The 23,829-nt window shown below is 36.5% G+C and overlaps 1 protein-coding gene across 1 annotated transcript; it reads right to left on the reverse strand.

Annotated features, from left to right (window-relative positions):
• On the reverse strand, positions 1–23,829 carry CLDN16 (claudin 16). The gene is made up of 5 exons (XM_043594589.1): positions 23,530–23,829; positions 9,719–9,821; positions 6,277–6,441; positions 2,683–2,874; positions 1–1,948 (listed from the first exon to the last, which is right to left on the reverse strand). Exons 1-5 carry the CDS (start codon positions 23,641–23,643, stop codon positions 1,815–1,817), a joined length of 708 nt encoding a protein of 235 aa, XP_043450524.1. The 5' UTR covers positions 23,644–23,829; the 3' UTR covers positions 1–1,814.

Consider the following 23,829-nt stretch of genomic DNA (forward strand, 5'->3'; position numbering starts at 1 on the left):
TTATACAAAACATTTTTATTGAGAAAAATTTTAAAACATTCATGAATGTCAATATTCTGAATCCTCTGAAATATTTTCTTATACAAATGAAGTCTTTGAGGAAGGAAAAATTTATCTCTCTTAAATCTAATGAGTTATTTAATTAATTTTACCCTGCCTTTCCCAAGAAGAATTTCAAGAGACTTGTTAGAATATGTAAAACATGACAGACAATGTATCATAAAATAAGGATGGGAATAAAAATTTTAAAAACCAAGGCTGAGAAAGAACAACACGAAATTAATTTTAAACTGCATAGAATGACACCAATATAACAGGTAAACATGATCTACAAATAATTTTTTAAGTGTCAATTACATGGTTAATAATATCCATGAAATATAAGTGAATCAGTTATTCTTAACCTTAAAATTAGATTAGAATCTCTCCTGAGAATACTAGTAAAGAGATACCATGTGAAGTCATGAACACCACTCTCAATGTAAATATATGTTCTAGGCTTTCGTCATCTTATTTTCACATTGTTTTTAGCTTTTATTAACTTAAAATACTTCTTTTGGGGGTCTTCAGAAATTCGCAGCTAAATTTCCATTTTCCAGAGAACTACTATCTAGTTCAGTGGATAGCCTGTTAAGGTACTGAAAAAGCATTAAGCTATTTATGTGACTTACAAGAAATCAGAAAACCTGAGATTAAATTATATAACTTTAAAAACAAACCCTACCATTTAAAAAAAATGTATGACCACAGTGTGAATATGAACAAGATGCTATTAGCAATCATTCACTGATTTCTCTACGTGTATTATTAAATATATAATTCCATTTTTTTTCTCGACAAATAGACATTTTGTGAGAAAAACTGATCTTTATTTCAGTGGAGAGTTGTGAGAATTTATTTCTTCCAATCAACAAATATTTGTTAAATTTTATCATTTGTCAGATATTTTCCTGGGTGCTAAGGATCCAGTTGGTGGGAGAACACCTGAATCAGTGAATTTTAATATGGTGCATTTTTGAAACATTTTTGGATGTCCAATATATAAATGACTAAACTCTCTGGTTTAGCTGTTGCAGCTGTGGTCTAATAATTTGGCAATATATAGGCAAACTTACAGTAGCAATAAAATAATACACAGATCTCTTATGTTGTTTACGAGGAAGACAGTGACCACTGCTCTAGTATTAATCTGACATTTGCTTTTGACATTCCAAGTATGGAGGGGACACTTCTTATCTTTCAGTTCCACCAGCAGCTGGTAGATGAAGCTGTTAATTTCTTTTTTCTATTTTAACAGAGTCAGAGTAACAGTAGGGTTTGATATACTAGTTTAAATGTGGAAAATCATCTTCAAAGTTATCAAATAACTCAGTTGAGAACACAAAGAATGAACCAAAAGCCAGAGAAGAAGCTAAGAGGCCGTCAATACCTTCAAAGATTAGAATCTCTGGCCTCTTTTAAAGGTTGCTTTCTAGTCTTAAAGTATCATTTTACTTGAATATCACCATGTCACAATCTCTAATAGCAATATGAAATCACAAACAAACATTTGTATATCCTAGCAACCTTATCTACAAATACAAGGCAAGTGTATGTGAGCATGTGCAAGAGGAGGGTAGAAAGGAGGGAGAATATGGGAATAACAGAAAAGGAGCAGTGATAGCAGAATCAAACTTCCTGATTAAGCTGAGCAATTAACTTAGTTGAACATGAGGACTAAGTAAGTGCTCCTAGATCAACCTGCCATTGTATTAACCTAAACATATTGATTGATCATTTCAGGAACATATATACACAGACTGATGTGTGGCACATTACACTCTCGTGTCCACGGCATACATTTTGGCGGTCTCTGTCCGAGGGGCTACATATGACTTGGCCATGGAAATAGCTGCATTTGAGTAGGCTTTCCTCATGGAATACGGATAGTTCCTTTCAGGTCCAACATCTGTTGGAAAGAGATAAATGTAGTTGTATAGAAATAATTATGATTCAGTGAACTTTGGGGAAAAATGTCATTTTACACATTCTTCTCATAAAGAGACAAAAATATAAATACTTTAAGAAGGAATCATCTAAGAAGAACCCTAGAATAAAATCTAAGATTTTCATCTGGAAAGTTATTTTTAGATTAAAAGCTTAGGTACTTTCCTTCTTTTTCTCTCCTCCCTCTCTTCTGTCCTTCCTTCCTTCCTTCCTTCTTTCCTTCCTTTCTATTTTCTTCCTTCCTTCCCTCCTTCCTTCTTTCCTGATGAGGAGATGGATTTTCTTGCTTTTAACAATATTTTTAGAAACCCAATAGTAATACATTGTATTTTTTAACAACAAATATTTGACTTGGCTCTCAGTCTACTTCTCTGTTTAACTCTAGATATAAATTTAGTAGATTAGATGAAGTTAGATATATAAGATTATGAACACATTGAAATCATCATTATATATTTAGATATTGGATACAGTTATAGATGTGGTTTTTTCATCCAATATACCACTTATGAGGTATGAGGCTTGAATATTGCAAATCAGTTTTCCTTGAACAACAGAAACTTCTCAAATGTCATTTTTTATAAGAGGTAGGGATCAAGTAAGCAACATTATTTTGCACTGGTGAGAACTGTTTCTACCAGATTGGGAAGATTGATAATGGAGACAAGTAAGTGTGCTATTTTATTTTGTTCTTACCTTTGAAGAGGTATAAGCAGCATGTCAGGACAGCACCAGCCAAAAAGCAACCCAGAGACCCAGCCATTCCAAGCCAGCAAGACCAACCAAATTTATATTGGATGCCAAGAAATATATTGTGCAAAACCAGAGAAGAACGTTCTACATAAACATCAACAGCATACCACACTGAACCAATGATTCCTGGGGCACCTGAAAGAAAGAAAAGTTGCTAAAATAATACAGGCTTTCCAAATGTAAGTTCATGGACTGCTACCCAAAATGGATGGCATCATTTAGAGAGGGATAATAATCATTTGGAGGGGCAATAATAATTGCTTTCTATTTTGTGTTTCTTCCAAATTATGTATCAGTTTATACATAAAGAGAAATACAAAAATTTTAAAATGCAGTGTTCATCTGTTTGTGTAAACTTAAAATGATCATTGTGGTTTTCTTTAATTTTCCTCTCTCACATGTTATTTTGAATGCTGTGTAAAAGGAAATATGAAAAACAACAGAAAAAAAGAAAGAACACAAAATTGAAGACAAATAATACACAGCATACGTTCACTCTATTGATTTTTTTAATTAAAAGTATATATCTTTAAGAATATTCTATTCTTCTCTGCCCCACCCCCTGGGCCCACAATTAAAGCTGTGTCAGCTACATAATCAGCACCCATATGGAAACTATGTTTTTTGAAGTCAATAATTTTAGTCTGTTGGGCTTAAAAACAAATAACTGGAGTAAAACTTGTCTTTATTTTAAAATAAATTCTTACCTACCACCCACACACCATGAGAGAACAAACTAAGAAATTTTGTTCCTTTTAAACAAAATTTAACCCCCCAAATTAGTCTATCTGACAATTTGACTGGCTTGGAATGATGCCAGTAGAGTCCGCTTGCTTTAAAGGTATAAATTGCACATCAGTACTTAGGTGCAGGGAAAAAAAAGGTGAGGAGCTATAGAACAAAAGGCTATGTGAAAATGGTGTTTCACATTCTTTTCTAGGGGGTCTGTGATATGTATTTAAGTCACCATTTCATTGCATTATTTTCCCAGTTGTTTAATGCAAGAAGTTTAAGGACAGATAATGAACACATAACCTTTAGATAACAGAGTATAAATTACCACCTATTTTCTACAATACTTCTAATCTATGGGTTTAAGATGGAAATTCCTTTTTTAAAACTTAGAAAGAGATTGTGTAAAATTATATATACATATAACACACATAGATACATATATATATGAAATATGCATATATTTCATTTTATACCATATGAAAATAGCATGTCATATATATTTATATATATGTATGGTGTTAGTATTTCATGTATTATATATATATATTTATTATATGTAATATAATATAATTATATAATATATATCTAATTTCTTCTCTTTTTAGGTTTATTTATTTTGAGAGACAGAGTGAGTGGGGGGGCAGGGATTGGAGAGAGGGAGAAAGAGAGAGAAGTCCAAGCAGGCTCCACACCACCAGCATGGAGCCCAATGTGGGGCTCAAACTCATGAACCATGAGATTATAACCTGAACCAAAATCAAGAGGCAGAGGCTTAACTGACTGAGCTACCCAGGTACCCTTGGCATAGTAATTTCAAATGATGATTTCAAGCCTTTGGCAATATCTGGAAATTTAATTTCATCATTTCTTCATCCATTCCTATAGGGAATTTTTCATCAACTAATATTTTAAAATTTAGCTGATTTTTATTTTTTTAAATAAAAAGTGGCATATATAATGATATCTCAAAAAGTATTCTGAAACAAAACTGTATGCATTAAATGGTGTTTAAATTTGTTAAATAAAACACATGGTTACATACAAAAGCTCTATGTTATCACTAGGCCAACCTAGACATGAGAATAAATGTCTTAAAAAGGAAAACTTACTAAGTTCTTATGGTTTTTTAATACAACCTAAGGATCATCAGGCCTTGACTCAATGCTGTGTGAAAAAATTCAGGGAGGCCCCAGTTTTGACTGTGTGATGGGTTAGGCTCTCTGCTATGGGCTCACTCTGTCCACACTGGATCTTTACAACAGCAATTCAGAATAGATTTTATTGCTGGGACGTGGCCTTATTTTGCAGATCAAGTAAAGAAGACCAGTTAAGAAACTGGCCTAAGGTCAAAAATCACACATATATATCTCCAAGTATTAAAAAAATTAAAAAAAAAATTTAATGTTTATTTTTGAGACAGAAAGACAGACATGTGTGGGGGAGGGTCAGAGAGAGAGAGAGGGAAACACATAATCTGAAGTAGGCTCCAGGCTCTGAGCTGTCAGCACAGAGCCCGATGTGGGGCTCAAACTCGGGAACAGCAAGATCATGACCTGAGCTGAAGTTGGACGCTTAACCGACTGAGCCACCCAGGTGCCCCTAAAAAATTTTTTTTTAAGTAAACTCTACCCCCAACGTGGAACTCGAGTTCCCAACTCTGAGATCAAGATTGCATGCTCTACTGACTGAGCCAGCCAGACACCTCTGCAAGTATTTTTAATTCCAAAATCCCTATCCATTCATTTTATACTTCCTGGTGAAGTTATCACTTATATTTGCTTTGCTAAATTTTCACTACTACCATTAAAAAAAAAAGATAGTTTCCTCTCTGGGGGTGTGCCCATTGGTTTTCAATCTTCCTGCACTTTGATCTCTTGGACAGTGTATTTTCTCCCAATTTGCATTAAGGTCTTAAGAAGACATCTTATTGTGACAGAAGAAGACTAAAGTGAATTTAATGACAGAATTTAATGATGCTTTTTCATCAATAAACACCATGTAAAGTGCTTCTTGACTTGTTTATAAGTCATGCTTGATTTATTATCCTTCAGAATTCCATTTATTCATCTGCCTCTTAAGTGGAGATATAATCTGCTTATTGTTACATTTACATTCAGATGGGTTGGCACATAAGAAAACCTGACATAGGACTTGGCACAACTTAGTTGCTAAAGAATTGCTAAAGAATTGCCTACTCCTACAGTACCCACTGTAGGAGGTAAGGAGGTAAGGAGATGGGACCTTGGGACTTTAGGATTTAACTTCAAGAATAATAAAAAATAAATTATTTGAAAATTTTAAACCATTATATAACTTTTTAAATGGTTAAAAATAGTTTGAGGACTTCAATAAACTTTGATCTAACATCGTAACAAAAAATTAATTATCTGATTTCACAGCTGAAGAAAGAAGGGCTGATGTGCTCCTTACTCCTTCAATCTAGAAAAGCAAGTCACATATGATGTTAAAATGAACAGCTTCACGGGGCACCTGTATAGCTTAGTCGGTTCAGTGACTGACTCTTGATTTTGGCTCAGGTCATGATCTCAGGGTCATGAGATAGAGCCCCACATTGGTCTTTGCGCTGATACTGTGGAGCCTGCTTGGGATTCTCTCTCTGCCCCTCTCTCTGCCCCTCCCCTGTTCATTTGCACATGTGCACATGTGCTCTTCCTCTCTCTCTGGAACAAAACTTAATAATAAATAAACTTAAAAAAAAATGAACTGCTTCACAACAGCATCCTCCTTCATCTCAAGACTGTAGATGGGCACCTCTACCCCCATCCCTAGTGCAGAGAGTACCTGCTATTAGTAATATGGTTCCAGCAACAAAGCAGATGCGGACTTTGATGTATGGCTCATCAGGGAGGAATTTCACACAGTGGAGACCAAGAAGCAGGGTTATAAATCCAAATCCAGCTAAAATATCTGCAGTAATCATCAACGCTCGAGTTACCACCAGCTTCACTGGAAGATCAGGGCATGTGGTTAAATCATGGTCAGAGGAAGGAAACACATTAATGTCGAGGTGTGCCAAAAACCAGATAATTACATACATTAACAAACGCCCATTGAATTAGAATTCAAATTTGCATGAACTTGGATTTTTTTTCATAAAATGCAAAAATATCATGAGATTATCAGTATTATTATTTGTTTAAGCACTGATTATTACTTAGACTTGTCGGCCCCCTAGCAAAATGCTTGGCCTATCGTGTACACTAAATACCTTTTTCCTTGTTTGTTTCTTGTTCTGGAATGAGACTTGTTCACAAGTATTATAGCTGAATACTCAATTGAAAGTAGAGTATCTATTCTGCAGAAGTTGCCCAATGAATATTTAAGAAATAAACGATCACTACAGTTGTTTGAAGTTCCATTGAAAAATATACTTAAAATAACTGGTTAAAATTTGGTACAGGGGAGCAGGATAAAATGATTCAAGATGTCTCTTGCCCATTCAGGCTAATGGGAGCCATCTCTTCTAAAGCCATCTCTTTAGAAGGAGGAGGAGCTACAGAGCTTCTGTTATTTAGTTGAAGACTACTTCTAAAGGCCAGATCATATTCTTTTTCATCGCTTCCAGGGGTGACCCTTCTTGGCCAACATTCCATCTTAACCCTTTAATCTTGCACTGTCAAATGAGCAAATTTCAACTATGGCCAATGAGAATATGTGGTAGAAGGTCCAGGGAAGAGGGTATTAGGTAAGTAGAAGTGGAATAGTAGCAATCATCTTCTGCAGTGGAAGCATCCTCAAATGTGAAAACCTCTTGAACTGTGAGTCTCGGTTATGCTAACTTAAAAATGGGAAATTTTGTCAGAAATGGAGGGTTAATTACCTGATGTCAAAACTACTACTATTTTAGCTTGCTAATGGAAAGGAGGAATACAATTTATTCTTTTTGAGGGTATTGTAATTATGTTTTATTTTCATAGTGATGGGGGCTTCCTTGTATTTTAAATAATTCTTCTGCAGTGGTGAGATAAATTTAGGGCTGATTTAGCAATAGATTGCTTGTAAAATGTGGCCAATTTATTTAAAATAAAAAAATACCTTTATAATCCATCTAAGAGGAAATCAATGCATAAAATCAGCTTTTACCTGATTAATAGGTGAATATTTAAGATCTTAATATATGGCATTATTTCAAAAAATTTAGATTTATATTTCTAATTTAGGCCAAATCTAAGGCTTATTTTTCTCAAATTTCAAGAAAGAGAAAAATATGTGCCTAACTAGGCTATATATATAGAAGTGGGTCTCCTACTCAGCACCCCAAGCCAAGCAGTCCCACACTTTGGAGTGCCTTCCTTAAATATTAAGTCCCTTTTGGACCTGGGACCAATAGGGCCAGGATTGCCTTTGAATGGGACACCTTGAAATTGTGACCCTGGTTTTCCCCTCTCCAAGCCTTTATCCTACATATAGCATGATTTCTGATGCTCTGTAGAACTCCAGGACTCATGTCTATGGTATTATCCAGCCAGCCTTATGGCCTGTCCAGTTCTAAGAGGGCAGTTCTGCAGGCAGACTGCTAATGCTAATGAACCAGGAATTTTTTCCCCAGGTATTGTCTGAGAACTGGCTGCTAGAATAATGTTAAATATTCTGACTGGAGAAAAGGGAACTCAAATTAATATATCAACAAGAGTCCTGAAAAAAAATTTTGTCTGGGTCTGTATATCCTAGGTCCATGGGACAGTGGGAAAAGTTATCTAATTGTGATTCTATAAAAGATATCAAAGACTAAAAATAAAATTTTATAGGTAATATCCTAACTTAGAGGGTATAGTTCTTATTTTCTTAGAATACATGTTTGTATCTGTAGTCTCTAAGCATATGATGGAATTTCTTAAACAAAAGTAATTACTTTTTAAGATATTATTTGAAATTAATAGGTAAGAACGTATTTTAAAATGTGAACTAGTGCAGGCAAAAGATTAAAAAACGAAATATTTAAAAATACAATCAGCAGTTTTCTCTGTGCAGTAAGCTTATGAGTGATTTTCTGTTATTCTTGTATAAATGTACATAACAACATTTACAAGTTTGAAATATTTTATCTTTATTTTTTTTTCTCTGCTCCCACCATAGCACCACATTTCTGGAATAGCCTAGTGTCCACATGAACTTACATTTTTATTGACCAAATTATGCTTTTTCGTGGATAGAAGTAGGTTACCACAAGGAGGGAAAAAGAGAAAGAATTAAGAAGTTTCAAAAAAAAATGAAATATAGGCTTTATGAATTAGGTTAAAAAAAAACACTCAAATCCTAAATAGCAGAAGAAGATATTTTAGAGCACTGCTCCTTTTAAGTGCTTATCCCTGGACTGAAATAGCTGTCCAGGGGAAAAGTCACATTCCAAGCATTTGCTTTTCATTTATCTTCAGAAAAGAAGTTGCCATGCTCTACCATACCCTGTCTGCTTTGAAGGAGACCAAAACCAATTAGCTTGAACAACAGCACCAGTATTTCTTGGCATGATTCAATGTTCTAAATAAATAAATATCTGCTGTGGAGAAAAACTGAGAGAATCAATGATAACATTTTTTCATCTATGAAATCTCTTTATTCATAGAAATATGGACCTTGTTAACACCTAATTAAAATTTAAAGCTAAAGGTTAGGAAGAAGAAGGAGCTGGCTTTACTATTTCTGTTAATTGTGTGTCATATGTATTGATTCTTTTCATTCCCTGATCCTATAATCTGTGTGTCTCTCTTTGCCTATCTCCATGTCTGTTTTTCTCTTTGTCTCTGCCCCCTCTGTTTCCACCTTCTCTCTTTCTCAGCAACTCTCTCAATGAATTACTGTCAACTTCCTATTTGACTTACATCACAGCTAAAAGACACCTCTGAAATGGTTTTCATCTAATGTGTCAATTCTAATCCTCCAGTAACCACAACCTGAAGAATTCATCTCAATTTAAAAAGTGTTTATTTTAAGTCTACTGTGTGTAAGACACCCTGCCAGGTATTTGGGGGGAGGGGGGCAGAGATGAAGAAGTTAATATTTTTACCTTAAAAGAATGTATACAACATGGAAAAAGATAAAATATGCCCAACGTGTTTCAATTCACATTTCTGAACTTTTTATGGAAACATTTAAAATGAGACAGAACTTTACCATAGTTCTGTAGAAACACACACACACACACACACACACAAACACACACACACACAATGAAAACCTATTTGGGATCCCTCCCTGGCAAGGGGGTTGTCTAAGGCATACATACAGGGGTGTTCGGCAAGGATAGAATCATACTCGTCACAGGTGCGAATCCCATCAAAAACGTTCGTGACACACTCCCACCAGAGGCCTCGGCATTTGGTGCTCACCTAGATGTTGGGAGAAGACACTGTGTGAAACAACTCATGCAGGCACACTCTAGTTCCCCTCGATCAAAGGAAGACCTTGGCTGTTGTGCGTTTGATAGTAAAGTACATTGGTTGCAAGCGTGATCAGAATTTCATTTACAACAAACACAATGTGTTTTACAGTATTTTCCCTTAAGCACTAACAACTAAAGGCTGTCTCCACCAGGAAATGAATTCACTTCCTGATGGGGTGGGGAGGGGGGCAGTGGTACCTAACTAGATAAAGTCTTCATTACATATAGGCAAATATCTATGGCTGGTTCGATCGTGGAGTCATGGTTTCACATGGGGACAATTTATGTCACTTTTCCTCTGCTGACATTTTTCATCAAAAATAAATAAATAAATAAATAAATAAATAAATAAAATCAATATAACAATAAATGCTAACTCTGGACGTCCTGAGTCTATTAAGAATGTACATTAATTTTTCACCCCGATAAACACTGAGTCCCATGAAGAAAGGTATTATTGTATATGAAGTTCACAATTTTACAATAATTGCCAGAGAATGCCATACCTCAGGACAGCAACAAATAAAATATAAAGACCCACAGCTTCTTCCTCTTTGCTCCACTGACACATTACAAATGTTCCAGCTATGATATGAATGTGAACGAACTGAGCATTAATGTCATAGAACCTGACAGCTGGAAAACACTTTTACTTAGAATCATAGTGCAGATGATTCTAAGTGTCCACCTAGAGCTAAAAGATACCAGTGCCCAGAGCCATTCCATGTTTTATCTGTAAGCTGCACGTCACAAAAGATTTCCTAAAATTGTAAACATGCCAATGGGAAATAGTTTCAAATATTCTTGACACAGCTCATGCATATGGAACAGAGCTAATATGATTGTTTGTCCTGATTCAATTACAGATTCACATTACCTTGGGATTCTGGGAATAGTTTAGTAAAATTTAACCAAGAATTATTTTGGAAAATAAAAACTTATTTTTTTTTCCTTAAAGAAAGACTAAATAACAATGTAGGAAGAGAAATGCCAAAGCGGGGAGATTAAAATTGGTGTGAAGAAGAAAGGAAGGGACATAAAACCCTCTGATCTGCAAAAGGAAACCGTATCAGGGAATATTTGTGTTTTGAAGCTTTGCTTGGTGTTCTACCTTGCAGGTGTATTGTGTGCCAAATAAAACTTTACTGCTTGTTCTTCCACTACAAATGTCAATGTTGTACTTCTATTGTCCTTTTATAGGTAAAATACACATAATAAGTAATAATAAATCTATATTGAGTCCATACTGTGAAGCAGTTACTATGTAAGTATATTATTATCCCATTTATTCCTTAACTGCTCCTGTGAGACATCAATTACTATCAGCTATTTTACAAATAAGGAGAATGAGGAATAGAAAAGGTAAGTGATAACCCCAAGCAAGCATAGTTCACAAATACGGCAATCTGTGTGCTTGTATTTAAGCACCGCAGTATACTTAAAACCCATTTTAAGAAATTCCAAATCCGTTTCAGGCTAGAGTACTCCAGCACTGAAAATGAGAAGATAGCTTGGGGTGAAGGGTTATAAACCCTAACTTTAATCTTGTCCTATGGCTATTATTCTACAAACCTTCACTTTGGCTTGCTCTTCCTAAGGTTAAAACTGAAGGGATGCTTTGGGGATATTATCTGCCTTAGGAACTGCAGTAACCAAAAATTTAACACAGATCTACCTTTTGAAAGTTAACATACCAATTTTTTAATGATGGATCTCAAGTTAGATATGCATGCAATTTAAGCTGCCACTTAAAAAGTATAGACTTTAAATCTAAGTTGATACTTTTTAAATGTGTTGTATCTTTGGGCAAGATCTTACCTTTTTTGAGCCTCAATCTTCTTATCTGCGTAAAGGAGATAGTGCTAGGATAGTTATAAGAATTAAAAAATTATAAACACACAATATAAATGATTTGCTCATAAGTGATCTTAGTAAAGTACTTAAACATCATAACAACCTGAGTAGTGACAGTGTTCAACATTGCTAACTAACCACAATCAAAGTGAAGAAGGGTAGGTATGATGGGTTGAATGATGCCCCCTCCCTCACTTCTCCCACCAAAGATCTGTCCAAGTCCTAATCCCCAGAACCTATGGATGTATGGATGTTATCTTTTTTGGAAAAAGGGACTTTGCATATGGCCAACTAATCTTTGACAAAGCAGGAAAGAATATCCAATGGAAAAAAAGACAGTCTCTTTAACAAATGGTGCTGGGAGAACTGGACAGCAACATGCAGAAGAATGAAACTAGACCAGTTTCTTACACTATTCACAAAAACAAACTCAAAATGGATAAAGGACCTGAATGTGAGACAGGAAACCATCAAAAAACCCTAGAGGAGAAAGCAGGAAAAAACCTCTCTGACCTCAGCCGCAGCAATTTCTTACCTGACATATCCCCAAAGGCAAGGGAATTAAAAGCAAAAATGAACTATTGGGACCTCATGAAGATAAAAAGCTTCTGCACTGCAAAGGAAACAATCAACAAAACCAACGGAATGGGAAATGCCAACTAAAAGGCAACCAACGGAATGGGAAATGATATTTGCAAGTGACATATCGGATAAGGGCTAGTATCCAAAATCTGTAAACAACTCACCAAACTCCACACTCAAAAAACAAATAATCCAATGAAGAAATGGGCAGAAAACATGAATAGACACTTCTCTAAAGAAGACATTCAGATGACCAACAGGCACATGAAATGATGCTCAATGTCACTCCTCATAAGGGAAATACAAATCAAAACCACACTCAGATACCACCTCACACCAGTCAGAGTGGCTAAAATGAACAAATCAGGGGACTATAGATGCTGGAGAGGATGCAGAGAAACAGGAACCCTCTTGCACTGTTGGTGGGAATGCAAACTGGTGCAGATGCTCTGGAAAACAGTGTGGAGGTTCCTCAAAAAATTAAAAATAGATCTACCCTATGACCCAGCAATAGCACTGCTAGGAGTTTACCTAAGGAATACAGGAGCACTGATGCATAGGGGCACTTGTACCCCAATGTTTATAGCAGCACTTTCAACAATAGCCAAATTATGGAAAGAGCCTAAATGTCCATCAATTGATCCATGGATAGAGAAATTGTGGTTTATATACACAATGGAATACTACGTGGCAATGAGAAAGAATGAAATATGGCCTTTTGTAGCAACATGGACGGGACTGGAGAGTGTTATGCTAAGTGAAATAAGCCATACAGAGAAAGACAGATACCATATGTTGTCACTCCTATGTGGATCCTGAGAAACTTGACAGAAGACCATGGGGGAGGGTAAGGAAAAAAAAAGAGGTTAGAGAGGGAGGGAGCCAAAACATAACAGATTCTTAAAAACTGAGAACAAACTGAGGGTTGATGGGGGTTGGGGGGAGGGGAGGGTGGGTGATGGGTATTGAGGAGGGCACCTATTGGGATGAGCACTGGGTGTTTTATGGAAACCAATTTGACAATAAATTTCATATTTTAAAAAAAAGGAAAAAGGGACTTTGCATATGTAGTGAAGTTAAGGATCTTGAGGTAATGAGATCATCTTGGTTTACCCGGTTGGGCCCTAAATTTAATGACAAGTGCTTTAATGAGAGAAACATAGAGAAGAAGGTAATATGACCAGAGAGGCAGAGATTGAAGTGATGTGGCTGTAAATCAAGAAATGGAGTAGTGACCAGAAGCCAGAAGAGGAGAGGAACAGATTCTCCCCTAGAGCCTTCAGAGGGGGCACAGCCTTGTCAACACCTTGATTTCAAACTTTTAACCTCCAGAACTGCGAGAGAATCAATTTCTCTTGTGTTAAGCCACCAAATTGTGGTAATTTGTTATGGCAGCCCTAGGAGACAAATACAGTAGAGATGATTGGTACAGAACTGTTATACTGAAATAGAAAACAGGACTTCTCATAGCTTATTCCCGTTCAGTCCCTCAATTAACAAGAACATACTGGATCCAGTTTATACCAACCAGAGCTAGGTTATACGAATTTGAAGTCGCTGTTCCGTAATTAGACAGTGACTGTCCATAATTCCTGCTGTCTAACATAGCCCCATTAAAACAAACAAACACTCCTACTGTGGTATTTCTTTTTATATATGAGGTTATTTAGAAAGGAATGAGAGATATATGTAGGAATACTCATTTTACGCTAAAAAAGAGTCTCTTGGCAAAATAATCCAGCAGTGGTGTCATTTTCAAGGCTATTGATCATTTACCTGCAATGACCATATTTAGAAAAGCAATGAGCTCATTAGAGGAAACAGGAATCTAATTTCATTAGGTATTAATGCTCAGGGGCACACTATTAGATTGCTTGGTATTCACACTCGGTTAAGGTACGTGAGAATAGTGGCTGTAATTAACTAAACTTCTGTGTTAATATAGCACTTACCAGAGACACCCTTAAAGGTGCCTTTGTGCACAAAGACAAGGTTAAAATTTTTTATGGTATTTATCATATTTAGGGAAGCCCTCCTTGGCTATAATATATAATCTTCACTTACTTATTCCTGTGTTATACAGAGGCTTATTAAGAACTCTCTCAAAGGCAAGTAAATCTAAATTCTTAAAAGTTTTAAGACAAGGTTCTGTTCAAAAAGGAGACTGATGCTTCAAATATTATGATTAACCTTTCTTAAAGGGCAAAAATGCAAAATGTTAACTAATAATTCTTATCTTGCAGGGTCATTCAAAATAGAAGATTGCAATTTTAAGCTTACTCTTCTAACATGCAATTTATACATTAATAAATACAGATAATGATACTAGAGGGATTTCTACATCATTTCAATGAATATCTGTCCTGACGTGAAGAGATTATCTCCTAAATGGGGAGAACTCAGTTTATCCAAGATGTAACAATAAAAGCACAAGTCACAAACATGAGGCTGGCATAAATCTCTTAATATTATTTAATTACAATAGTAAAACAGAGATCTTATAGAGCAGTCCATATTTCTGCTTTCCTTTGGCAACTTAGTCATGCTGGCCACCTGGACTCCTCAGTCCCACATAACAATGATTAGCGCCAAGGGACTGGCTGCTTCCTTTAGATGGGGCTTGTACTCACAGTTTTCTTCCCCCTACGTCCTCCCCCAATCTGCCTCTCTCATGGATGTTGGTTACCTGGTTCCTAACAACATTTAACTTTCTCACTCCTTGTGTATAATAATGAGAATGACTCCCTTTGCCTTCAATTTGTCACATTTCTACCTATCCTTCAAATGGTACTTCAAAGATACTCCTTCTTCCACGAAGTTCTCCCAGTTTCTCCAGCTAAGGTTAATTTATTCCTAGATCATACCATAATCTGTCCATATTTTCTATAGTATTTACAATATTGCATTACTATTCTTCTGTGCGTTTGCAGACATCTGTCTCCCAAGTCTGTCTGTTGTCCTCTTTCAAACTATATTCATTGAAGATCTGCCATGTGCCAGTCAACAGACTAACAAAATGCTGGGGATAAAGCAAAGCCCAAGAAAGGTATGGCATCTCGCTTCAAGGAGCTTACAGACCCTCCTGCTTGGAACATAATGGATGCTCAAAAGATGTTTATTAAGAAAAAAAAAATTGGTCACTTTTTCTATCTTTTTTTTTTTTTTTAAATATTTCCTTTGAGAGAGAGACAGAGACAGAGAGTGTGAGCAGGGGAGGGGCAGAGAGAATCCGAAGCAGGTTCCAGGCTCTGAGCTGTCAGCACACAGCCTGACGTGGGCTCCAAATCACGAAAGCAAGTTCATGACCTGAGCCAAAGTCAGAAGCCCAACCGACTGAGCCACCCAGGCGTCCTGGTCATTTTTTAAAATTCACATTAACTATCTGTCTTTAGATAATGGTTACTGATACACTCTATGCACAACTGGTGCTTAATATATGCTTCTGACTTGACTGAATGGATAAAACAGCTGAATCTGGGAGTCAAAGAATTATGATTTAGACTATAGAGTTAATACTGATTTATTGTCAGGCTGGACCCTATCTACTCGACCAGCTCTGGGAAGTAAGTGTTTACCACAGGACTCGGGATGAGCAGGATACCACTCAGAAAATTCTTTAGGGCACCATACTGACCACGTCTCTTCCCTGTTGAATTTATAGTATCCTAAATTAGTTCCTTAATCCTGGGATTTCCTATTCCCATCTCTTTAGCAACTTCCCATTAAGGCTTCTCTACCCTTGTCTTTGCCATTTTTTTTCCTTGTCACTCTGGAAATATTTACAGACAGCAACATACAATTTTGCCTGCCTTGTCTTATTTCCTGTAGTACTGGATGTGTTTGCCTTGCCTCCATGTATTTTATATATCTTTTGGGAATTAGAGAAACTTAAAAATACTTTAATTAATTGGCATTTATTTTTCTTCTAGCTGTGTGGGGAAAAATATATTTATATACTCAATAGTTTTAATAAATATGTATCATTTGCTGGCCACTATAAAATAAGATTTTTCTTTGTCAATGTGCATTAAGTTATAAGTGCATATGCACTGAGATGTGTGTGTAAATATAATACGTAGAGAAGTATGCATAAACCAAAAGAAAAGTAGAATAAGCCATGAAGATGTACTATTTTAAAAACCACCTTGCACACACATATTATAGGAATTTATGCTTTCACACCACTTTACCATTCTTGTGTTAATGTTCTTTAATACGGAAGATACAACTTAGCTGTTACCAGTATTTACTTAAATATATTCATTAAGATGCAAAACCTTAATAATTCCATAGTAAATAACATACTTTACTACTAATACTTGAGACAATTTCAATTTTAACATGAAATGCATTTAGGTTTTTTTATACCAGGATTCTGAACTTTTCATTTTAATATTTTATATTATTGGGACACCTGGGTGGCTCAGTCACTTGGTGTATGACTCCTGATTTTGGCTTAGGTCATGATTCCAGGGTCCTGGGATCAAGTTCTATGTAGGGATAAATGCTGAGCATGGAGCCTGCTTAAGATTCTCTCTCCCTTTCTATCTCTCCCTCTGCCCCTCTTCCCCACTCATGCTCTCTCTCTCTCATATATATATATATATATATATATATATATATATATTACTATCCCAAGGTCTAAAAGAACTCAAAACAGCCATTTATAAAGATAAAGAAGCAGGATTAAAATAAGCATAATAGATGTTACCTTTCCTTTCCTCTCCATTTATGTGCCACGAGTTATTTGCTGAAATACATTTGGTTTAGTTCTGCCTGTTTATTTGTGGGAGGCTGGCTAAAGGTAAAAATGGCAAGAACGAGATAATACTTACTTAGTAGGTAAAATGGTCTTCATGGTTATATTACCTAATTTACATATTTGAACTAAACATTTCTATTTTTTTAAGTTTATTTATTTATTTTGAGAGAGAGACAGAGTACATGAGTGAGAGGGGGCAGAGAGAGAGGGAGAGAGAATCCCAAGTAGGCTCTGCTCTGTCAGCTCAGAGCCTGATGTGGGGCTCAGATTCACGAATCATGAGATCATGACCCCAGCCGAAAACAAGAGCCAGACACTTACCTGACTGAAGCATCCAGGCACCCCTAAATATATCAATTTTAACATTTATTGTTTATTTAAATCACACGTTTAATCATCTTAGAATGCTTATGAAAGCATGGCATCCTAACTTTGCAATGACTACTGTATCAGTTGTGACAGGTCAGTGTTTGCTGAGTGAATGGTAATAAAATATTAGTTTACTTTTTCCTCTCTTCTTTTCTTCATTTCTGTCTTTATTTAAAGCACCAGGCAGAAAAAGCTATATTCTCTGGACCAGAATACACTCTTCACCAACCTTATTGTACATCCCAGGGAATTAGATTTTTATTCCTGCCTTTTTAAAAAAAGGGGCGAAATCCATATCTTCAACAATTTTAAATTGTACTAAGATTAAAAAGCCTTGCCTACAAAATGGTGGTGGTCTCCCCACAGAGATACTTTTAATTTATGGCTCAATGTGTGATTTCCAAAGATCACATCGCATGATATTCATTCTTTTCATAAACATGCCAAGTATCTTAATAGATGCGCCCTGTCAGTTCATGTGAATCATGAGTTTCCATGATGTGGAAATTGGTGTGAAGAGGAGGAGATCATGAGATGAACAAGAGAATATTTGTAGCCGCCAATGTCTGCTGAATGAGTTTGCAATGAGTCGGGAAAGAAAAACCAGTATATATATATATATACACATATACATATATATATATATGTATATATATATATATACACATATACATATTATATATATATATGTATATATATATATAATCAGAGTACATGCAGGTATGATAATTTTAATATTTATTTTATATCCAAAACAACTGCGGCATCATTAATGTAATTAGAAATCCCAGGGAAGAACCTGATCATGGGGATAAAATAAATCCAAATGTGAGAAACCTTCATTTGAGGTAATAAAATTTTAATCATAATAGTGCTTGGTGTATAGCAAGTTCTCAGTAAATAATTAACACAAGATTAACTGAAAACGGATTAATCTTGTGAAAACATTCTTTCCCTCTGATAATTGAAAGAACTTTGCCAAGAAACTACTTTTTTTTTTTTATTTAAGTGTGGTATATGAAGAATTTCATATCTTCTAATATAGTTAACAAACTAATAATAATAATAATTCAGTTTATTTTTCTTTTTCTTTTAAATTTTTTTAACATTTATTTATTTTTGAGACAGAGAGAGACAGAGCATGAACAGGGGAGGGTCAGAGAGAGGGAGACACAGAATCTGAAACAGGCTCCAGGCTCTGAGCTGTCAGCACAGAGCCCAACGCGGGGCTTGAACTCACTGACCGTGAGATCATGACCTGAGCCGAAGTTGGCCGCTTAACCTACTGAGCCACCCAGGCACCCCTATTTTTCTTTTTAAAATGCATTTAATAGGTAACTTATGCTACTTTGTCTCTATTGTTTGCTCTTATTCCCTGGTTAGATAAAAAGGAAACAGTCATAAGTATAAAAACGGGCAAACCACAGCTCAGAGAAGTGAACAAAATTTCTCCAAGAGAATCGATAGCTAACACAGGGATAGAACTTAAATCTCATATCTCTCCCTTCAGTGAACATTATACAAAATGTCATCTCCTCCTCCAGAACAAAAACAAAACAATAAACTGCAAATAGACAATAATATATCTCTCGTTTATCGACTGATTTGTATTTGCCCGGGACTGTGGTAAATGCTTTAGGTACACAAGTTCATTGAATCCTCACAAGGCACTTATTACATTATTATCCTCCCTTTACAGAAAAAAAAATGTGCTTTATAGCAATTTAAATGTCTGCTATTTAAAAGCATACAGGTATCGCCTGGGAGTGTGGGATTTAATCTAGGGTCCTCTCACATCAAGTCCAACCTGTGAACTTTCCCACTAGAAAGCATTGTACTCCTGGTCCCCTCGAGGTGCTGTATAATAATCTCAGTGAGGAAAAAATAGTGGGATGGTCCAGGGACATTGCTGCTTAATGACTTCTGTACAGAGACTCGTTTTCCTCCATTTGAGCTCTTGGTGAGTGACTCCACCATTCCTCTAATTGCTTAAAAACAGTAAAGTGGATTTCAACCTTGGCTTGTCCCTTGAATCAGCTCCTTTCTCCACATGCACTTATTAATACTATCCATTCAAGTTCTTTAGAGCTTCCCATATCTTCACGTCTCTCTATGCTTGCTGCCTCACTAGTTCAAGCCATCAATGTTTCCCTCCTGTTCTACGGCAAAGACCTCCCAATTAGTCTCCTACATTTCCTTCTATTCATTCTAACCTTTCCCCATAAGTAGCCACAACAATTGATATTTGTAAAACACATGTGCATATTTGTTTACAGTGAAACACCTTTCACTACAGTGTAAGATCTATATTTTACTTGAACACAAAGCCTTTGATGACCAAGCTCCTATAGTCTCCTACCTACATTGGAAATTCTTACCATGCTGACATAGTCCAAAGCCACATATATTACTCTCATACCTGGATCGCTGCCCATACTATTTCCTGTGCTTGCAATACTCTTTACTTCTTCCTTACTCACCTGTCCTTAGGTCCTATGCTAGGTGTTTCTTCTGGGTTGCCTTTACTCATTCTCTAAGACTGGGTGAGCCAGTCACTCAGAGTTATTTGTTATCATGGCACTTGTCACACCGTATGGTAACTTTCAGTTCACTTGCCCATAACTCCGAGTAATGTCGGGACAACCCAAGGTAGATCCAGGTCACATATTCCTTCCAAACCTGTTCGCATGGCAACCCCAGGGGACAGAGGTATCAGACAGTATTTGTGGAATGAAAGAAGATAGGAAGAAAATAATAAAGGGAGAGAGAGAGAGAGAGGGAAGGAAACAGAGATGAGGGGGAAATTATGGGAAGGAAAAAGAATAAGTAAGGAGGGGAAGATCATAAGGGGTAGAAGAGGGAAGAAAGGAGACAGGGAAAAAAGGAGAATGGAAGTATCGAGAAAAAGAGGGTGGAGGGAAGGACAAGAAGAAATAAGTAATGAGGAATGGAGTAATATGGAAGGAAGAACATAGGAAGTAACAGAAACAGAGAAGGTTTGCATTAGATTCCAGATGGAAGTTTCTGGGGAGACTGTAGACACCATGGGTCCTTCAGTGAGTGGCCATGACTTTGGGATCACAGACAGTCATAGTCAAGGAGTCCTTGTGTTAAACAACATGAAGACTGAGGAAGGATCTTAAAACTATGGAGTTTACTTCATCTTCTAATTGAAGAAACTGAGCTAATTGAAGACAGAGCTGGGGCTTGCTCAATGGAAGACAGGTAAGATGCGAACACAGGCTGGAATAATCTCGAAGCCCTAGATCTTTCCACCACATCAGTCCTCCCAGAGACACAGGAATCAGTAATGAAGGAGCAGGGCCCCTGGTACCTGGGTTGGAGCTGTGCACTGTGCCATCCGTGTGCCATTTCTTTTCTCCTAACATTTTTACTTAATGCAAAGAACTGTCTTCAACGGAGGCATGAGTAAAGCAAAATAATGTTTTATACTATTTTGAGTATGCTGTAGTAAGACAAAAGAGTATTTGAGCTCTTTCTGCCTTGTGCTCCTGGTTATTCATCTTAATCCTCTAACAAGCCTTGAGTTTTTACTCATTCTGTACTTTTGCCATGTATCCTCTCGTCTAGAAGGCCCCTGCTGCCATTTCTACCTTTTGAAGTCCTTTTGGAGGCTTTGCTCAAATGCCTTTTCCTCCCTGAGGCCAGCTTCAATGTCCTCAACAGGAAATAAGCATTCTATCTTCTTTGCTTCAATGGTATATTGTTCATTTCTTTCTCAAATATGAACTGGCCTATGCCTTTCATTATAGTTCCATGTGTATCTTTTTTCTCTACTAAATGTCCACTCCTAGAAGGCATGACCCATTCCCGCTTTATCTTTGCCTCCCCTAGGAAGATTAGCCCAGTACTTTTTACATGTCATACATTCCATGTTTGTTACATTGAATTGAACTGTTGAATCCATTTTCCATTTTCCATCTCCATCACTCTAGAAGATTAACAAAGCTAACAAAGCTAAAAATTCACAATACTCCTTTTTGCTTAAATACTGCACAGGTGGGGTTTTTTTTAAAGCACTTTTACTGTGTTAACTTTTGTCCAATAGTTGTGTAAAGTGAGCTGCTCATGTGGACCAAAAATGATACATACATAAGGAAGGAAGCAAGGAGCGAGAGTAACAGAATTGAGTCAGTGGGTATCCGAACACTGAAATCTGTGGATAATTGTATGTCTTCATATATTGGCCAACTGAAGGAGCAATTATTACAAGAGGTCCCCGTCGCATTGAAAATACTGACAAATAGAGATTGTTGGAGAGCAGAAGCCTCATTTGTTACAGTTTTTCTTTTAATGTGGAAGCATCTTGGAGAATGTTTGCATAGTATGTTTCAAGTATGGGAAATAAGAAAGAAGCTAAGAAATACTAACTCTTGTCCAAGGTTAGCAAGGATTTACTCGAGGTGAATAACCTGGACTGCTCATACCATTCATTTTAACTAGAAGTGTTCTTGCGCAGAGCAGATGGCAAATTGGTTGGATGTACTGAAATACAAGCAAGAAAATGCTTTAAATGCCGGGACTCTCAATCTCCCTCAGCAAGGTCTGACCCTTCCTAAACTCCCATTCTTGCCAAGTGAAGTTAGTATTTCTGTCGGCTTAAGCACAAAGATTTTCAAATTGTTTCAGAAAATATTTTAACAGTGCTTTTAGATGAGATTTTGCATATTTTTCAAAAATAATTTTGAGTGTGCTAGAGTCCAATATATTTCTAAATTAATCTTCTACTACTGGCAGTCTGGATTCTGGGGAGCTAATGGCAGCAGACATTTTTATCTGCACTTTTCTCTGAGGACTGTTCAAAAGGCATTCTTTTTTTCATTCACCACTTACATGCGAGGCCAGATAAAATACATCACTGGACTCACATATAGCACACATCCTTTGCAGTATTTCAATTCTATCACAATTTTCAGGCACATAATTTTCTAGCTCTAAAGAAGTATTTATAACTCTGTTGGTTTTGAAATGCCATGTAGAAGTCAGAGGAAAATTAAAAGCTAAATATAAATAAATAAATAAATAAATAAATAAATAAAGCAAGCCAAAATAATACACAGCAGAATAGAAAGGTCATTACTTTCTGTTTCTAACTGTAACATGAGAGTCTAATAAATAAAATTAGGAGAAAAAATATATAAACTAGCTCTTGGGTATCTTTCCTAAACTTCTTAGAGGTGATATTATAGCATTTGTTAGAACAAATTGTTCCCCTCAGGATATAAGTAAGAGAGTAGAATGGGTTGTTGCATAGTCATTGAGTTCCTGATAGATATATTGTTTCTTTTCTTACCTACTTTTTCTGAAACCTCACTAATGAATAGTAGCTGATTTTGAAGATTTGATTTTTAATCAGTTCTACCTTCCTCACATTCCTATAGCCGCAGGAAATTACTGTAAATTTCAAAATGGTTTCTTTCTGAGCTTCTCCAGTAAGAAAAATAAAATCTGCAAATGTGAACCACTCACTCATTTGTGTTAACAGTTGGCTTCCAAGAGCAACTTATTTTTGAGAGTTTCTTAAATCCATATCTGTCCCCCGCACTTTGGGACCCGCTGGACAGATTTGTTCTTCCTCTCGCTCCTACTTGGAAACACCTTAAAATAACAATTCCTCTTATGTAGGAAATGGGTAGGTTTTTATACACCTTGAGCTTGATTACTCAATTTTTTAGATTATCACTCTTTAAGAGAGGCCAGTCATAATGCTGTCATCCAAATTAGAAAATGGTTATGAGAAAGGCTGTCACTGGAATGCAGTGGAAGAGGTGAGTTTCTAGAAGACTCAGTGGCAGGGATTATGTAATTACACTTACGCGAATTTATCCTTAAGAAAAAGAGGGATTATCCAGTTACCTCATCTATATAATGGGATAATAACAATGCCTACCTCATAGATCAGCTGTGAGGATTAAATGAGCTAACATAAGACTCAGAAGGAGTAAGTAAGGAGTAAGTCCATCCACGTTGGCTATTATTTCTATCCCCAGTAAGCATCCTGAGACAGCGGGGCTGAGAGAAAATTTGGACGGGCTTGGGTCAGAAAAAGAAGGTGCTGACTTCTTACCTCCAGGGAATCGTCAGCATTCACCATCCAACAGTCTGTCCAGGTGGCCACAACCAAGAACCCAGTAGAGAAAAAGGCAAAGAAGCAGGCGGCGTACTGAAGAAGATCCCTCATTTTAGCAAGCAGCCTGTCTGGAAGGGACACATGGGCAGCTGCGAGCCCTGGGCCCACTCAGGTGGCTGGAACGTTGTCAGTCTTCTGAGCTTCTGGTACCTGGGGATGTGAAAATACCGGTCTTTTACTTTTCCTCACACCCCACCGCAGACGTCTTAAGTTGTGGTAAGAGTAACTCGAACAGGC

This window comes from Prionailurus bengalensis, chromosome C2 (genome assembly GCF_016509475.1).
Source record: "Prionailurus bengalensis isolate Pbe53 chromosome C2, Fcat_Pben_1.1_paternal_pri, whole genome shotgun sequence".
Taxonomy (NCBI): Eukaryota; Metazoa; Chordata; class Mammalia; order Carnivora; family Felidae; genus Prionailurus; species Prionailurus bengalensis.

Coding starts and splice junctions, on each gene's coding strand:
- CLDN16 (XM_043594589.1), bottom strand. CDS start 23,643: ATGAGGGATCTTCTTCAGTACGCCGCCTGCTTCTTTGCCTTTTTCTCT. Junction 2,875..6,276: donor AACCATATTACTAATAGCAG/GTACTCTCTGCA, acceptor TCTTTCTTTCAG/GTGCCCCAGGAATCATTGGT. Junction 1,949..2,682: donor CTGCTTATACCTCTTCAAAG/GTAAGAACAAAA, acceptor TCTTTCCAACAG/ATGTTGGACCTGAAAGGAAC.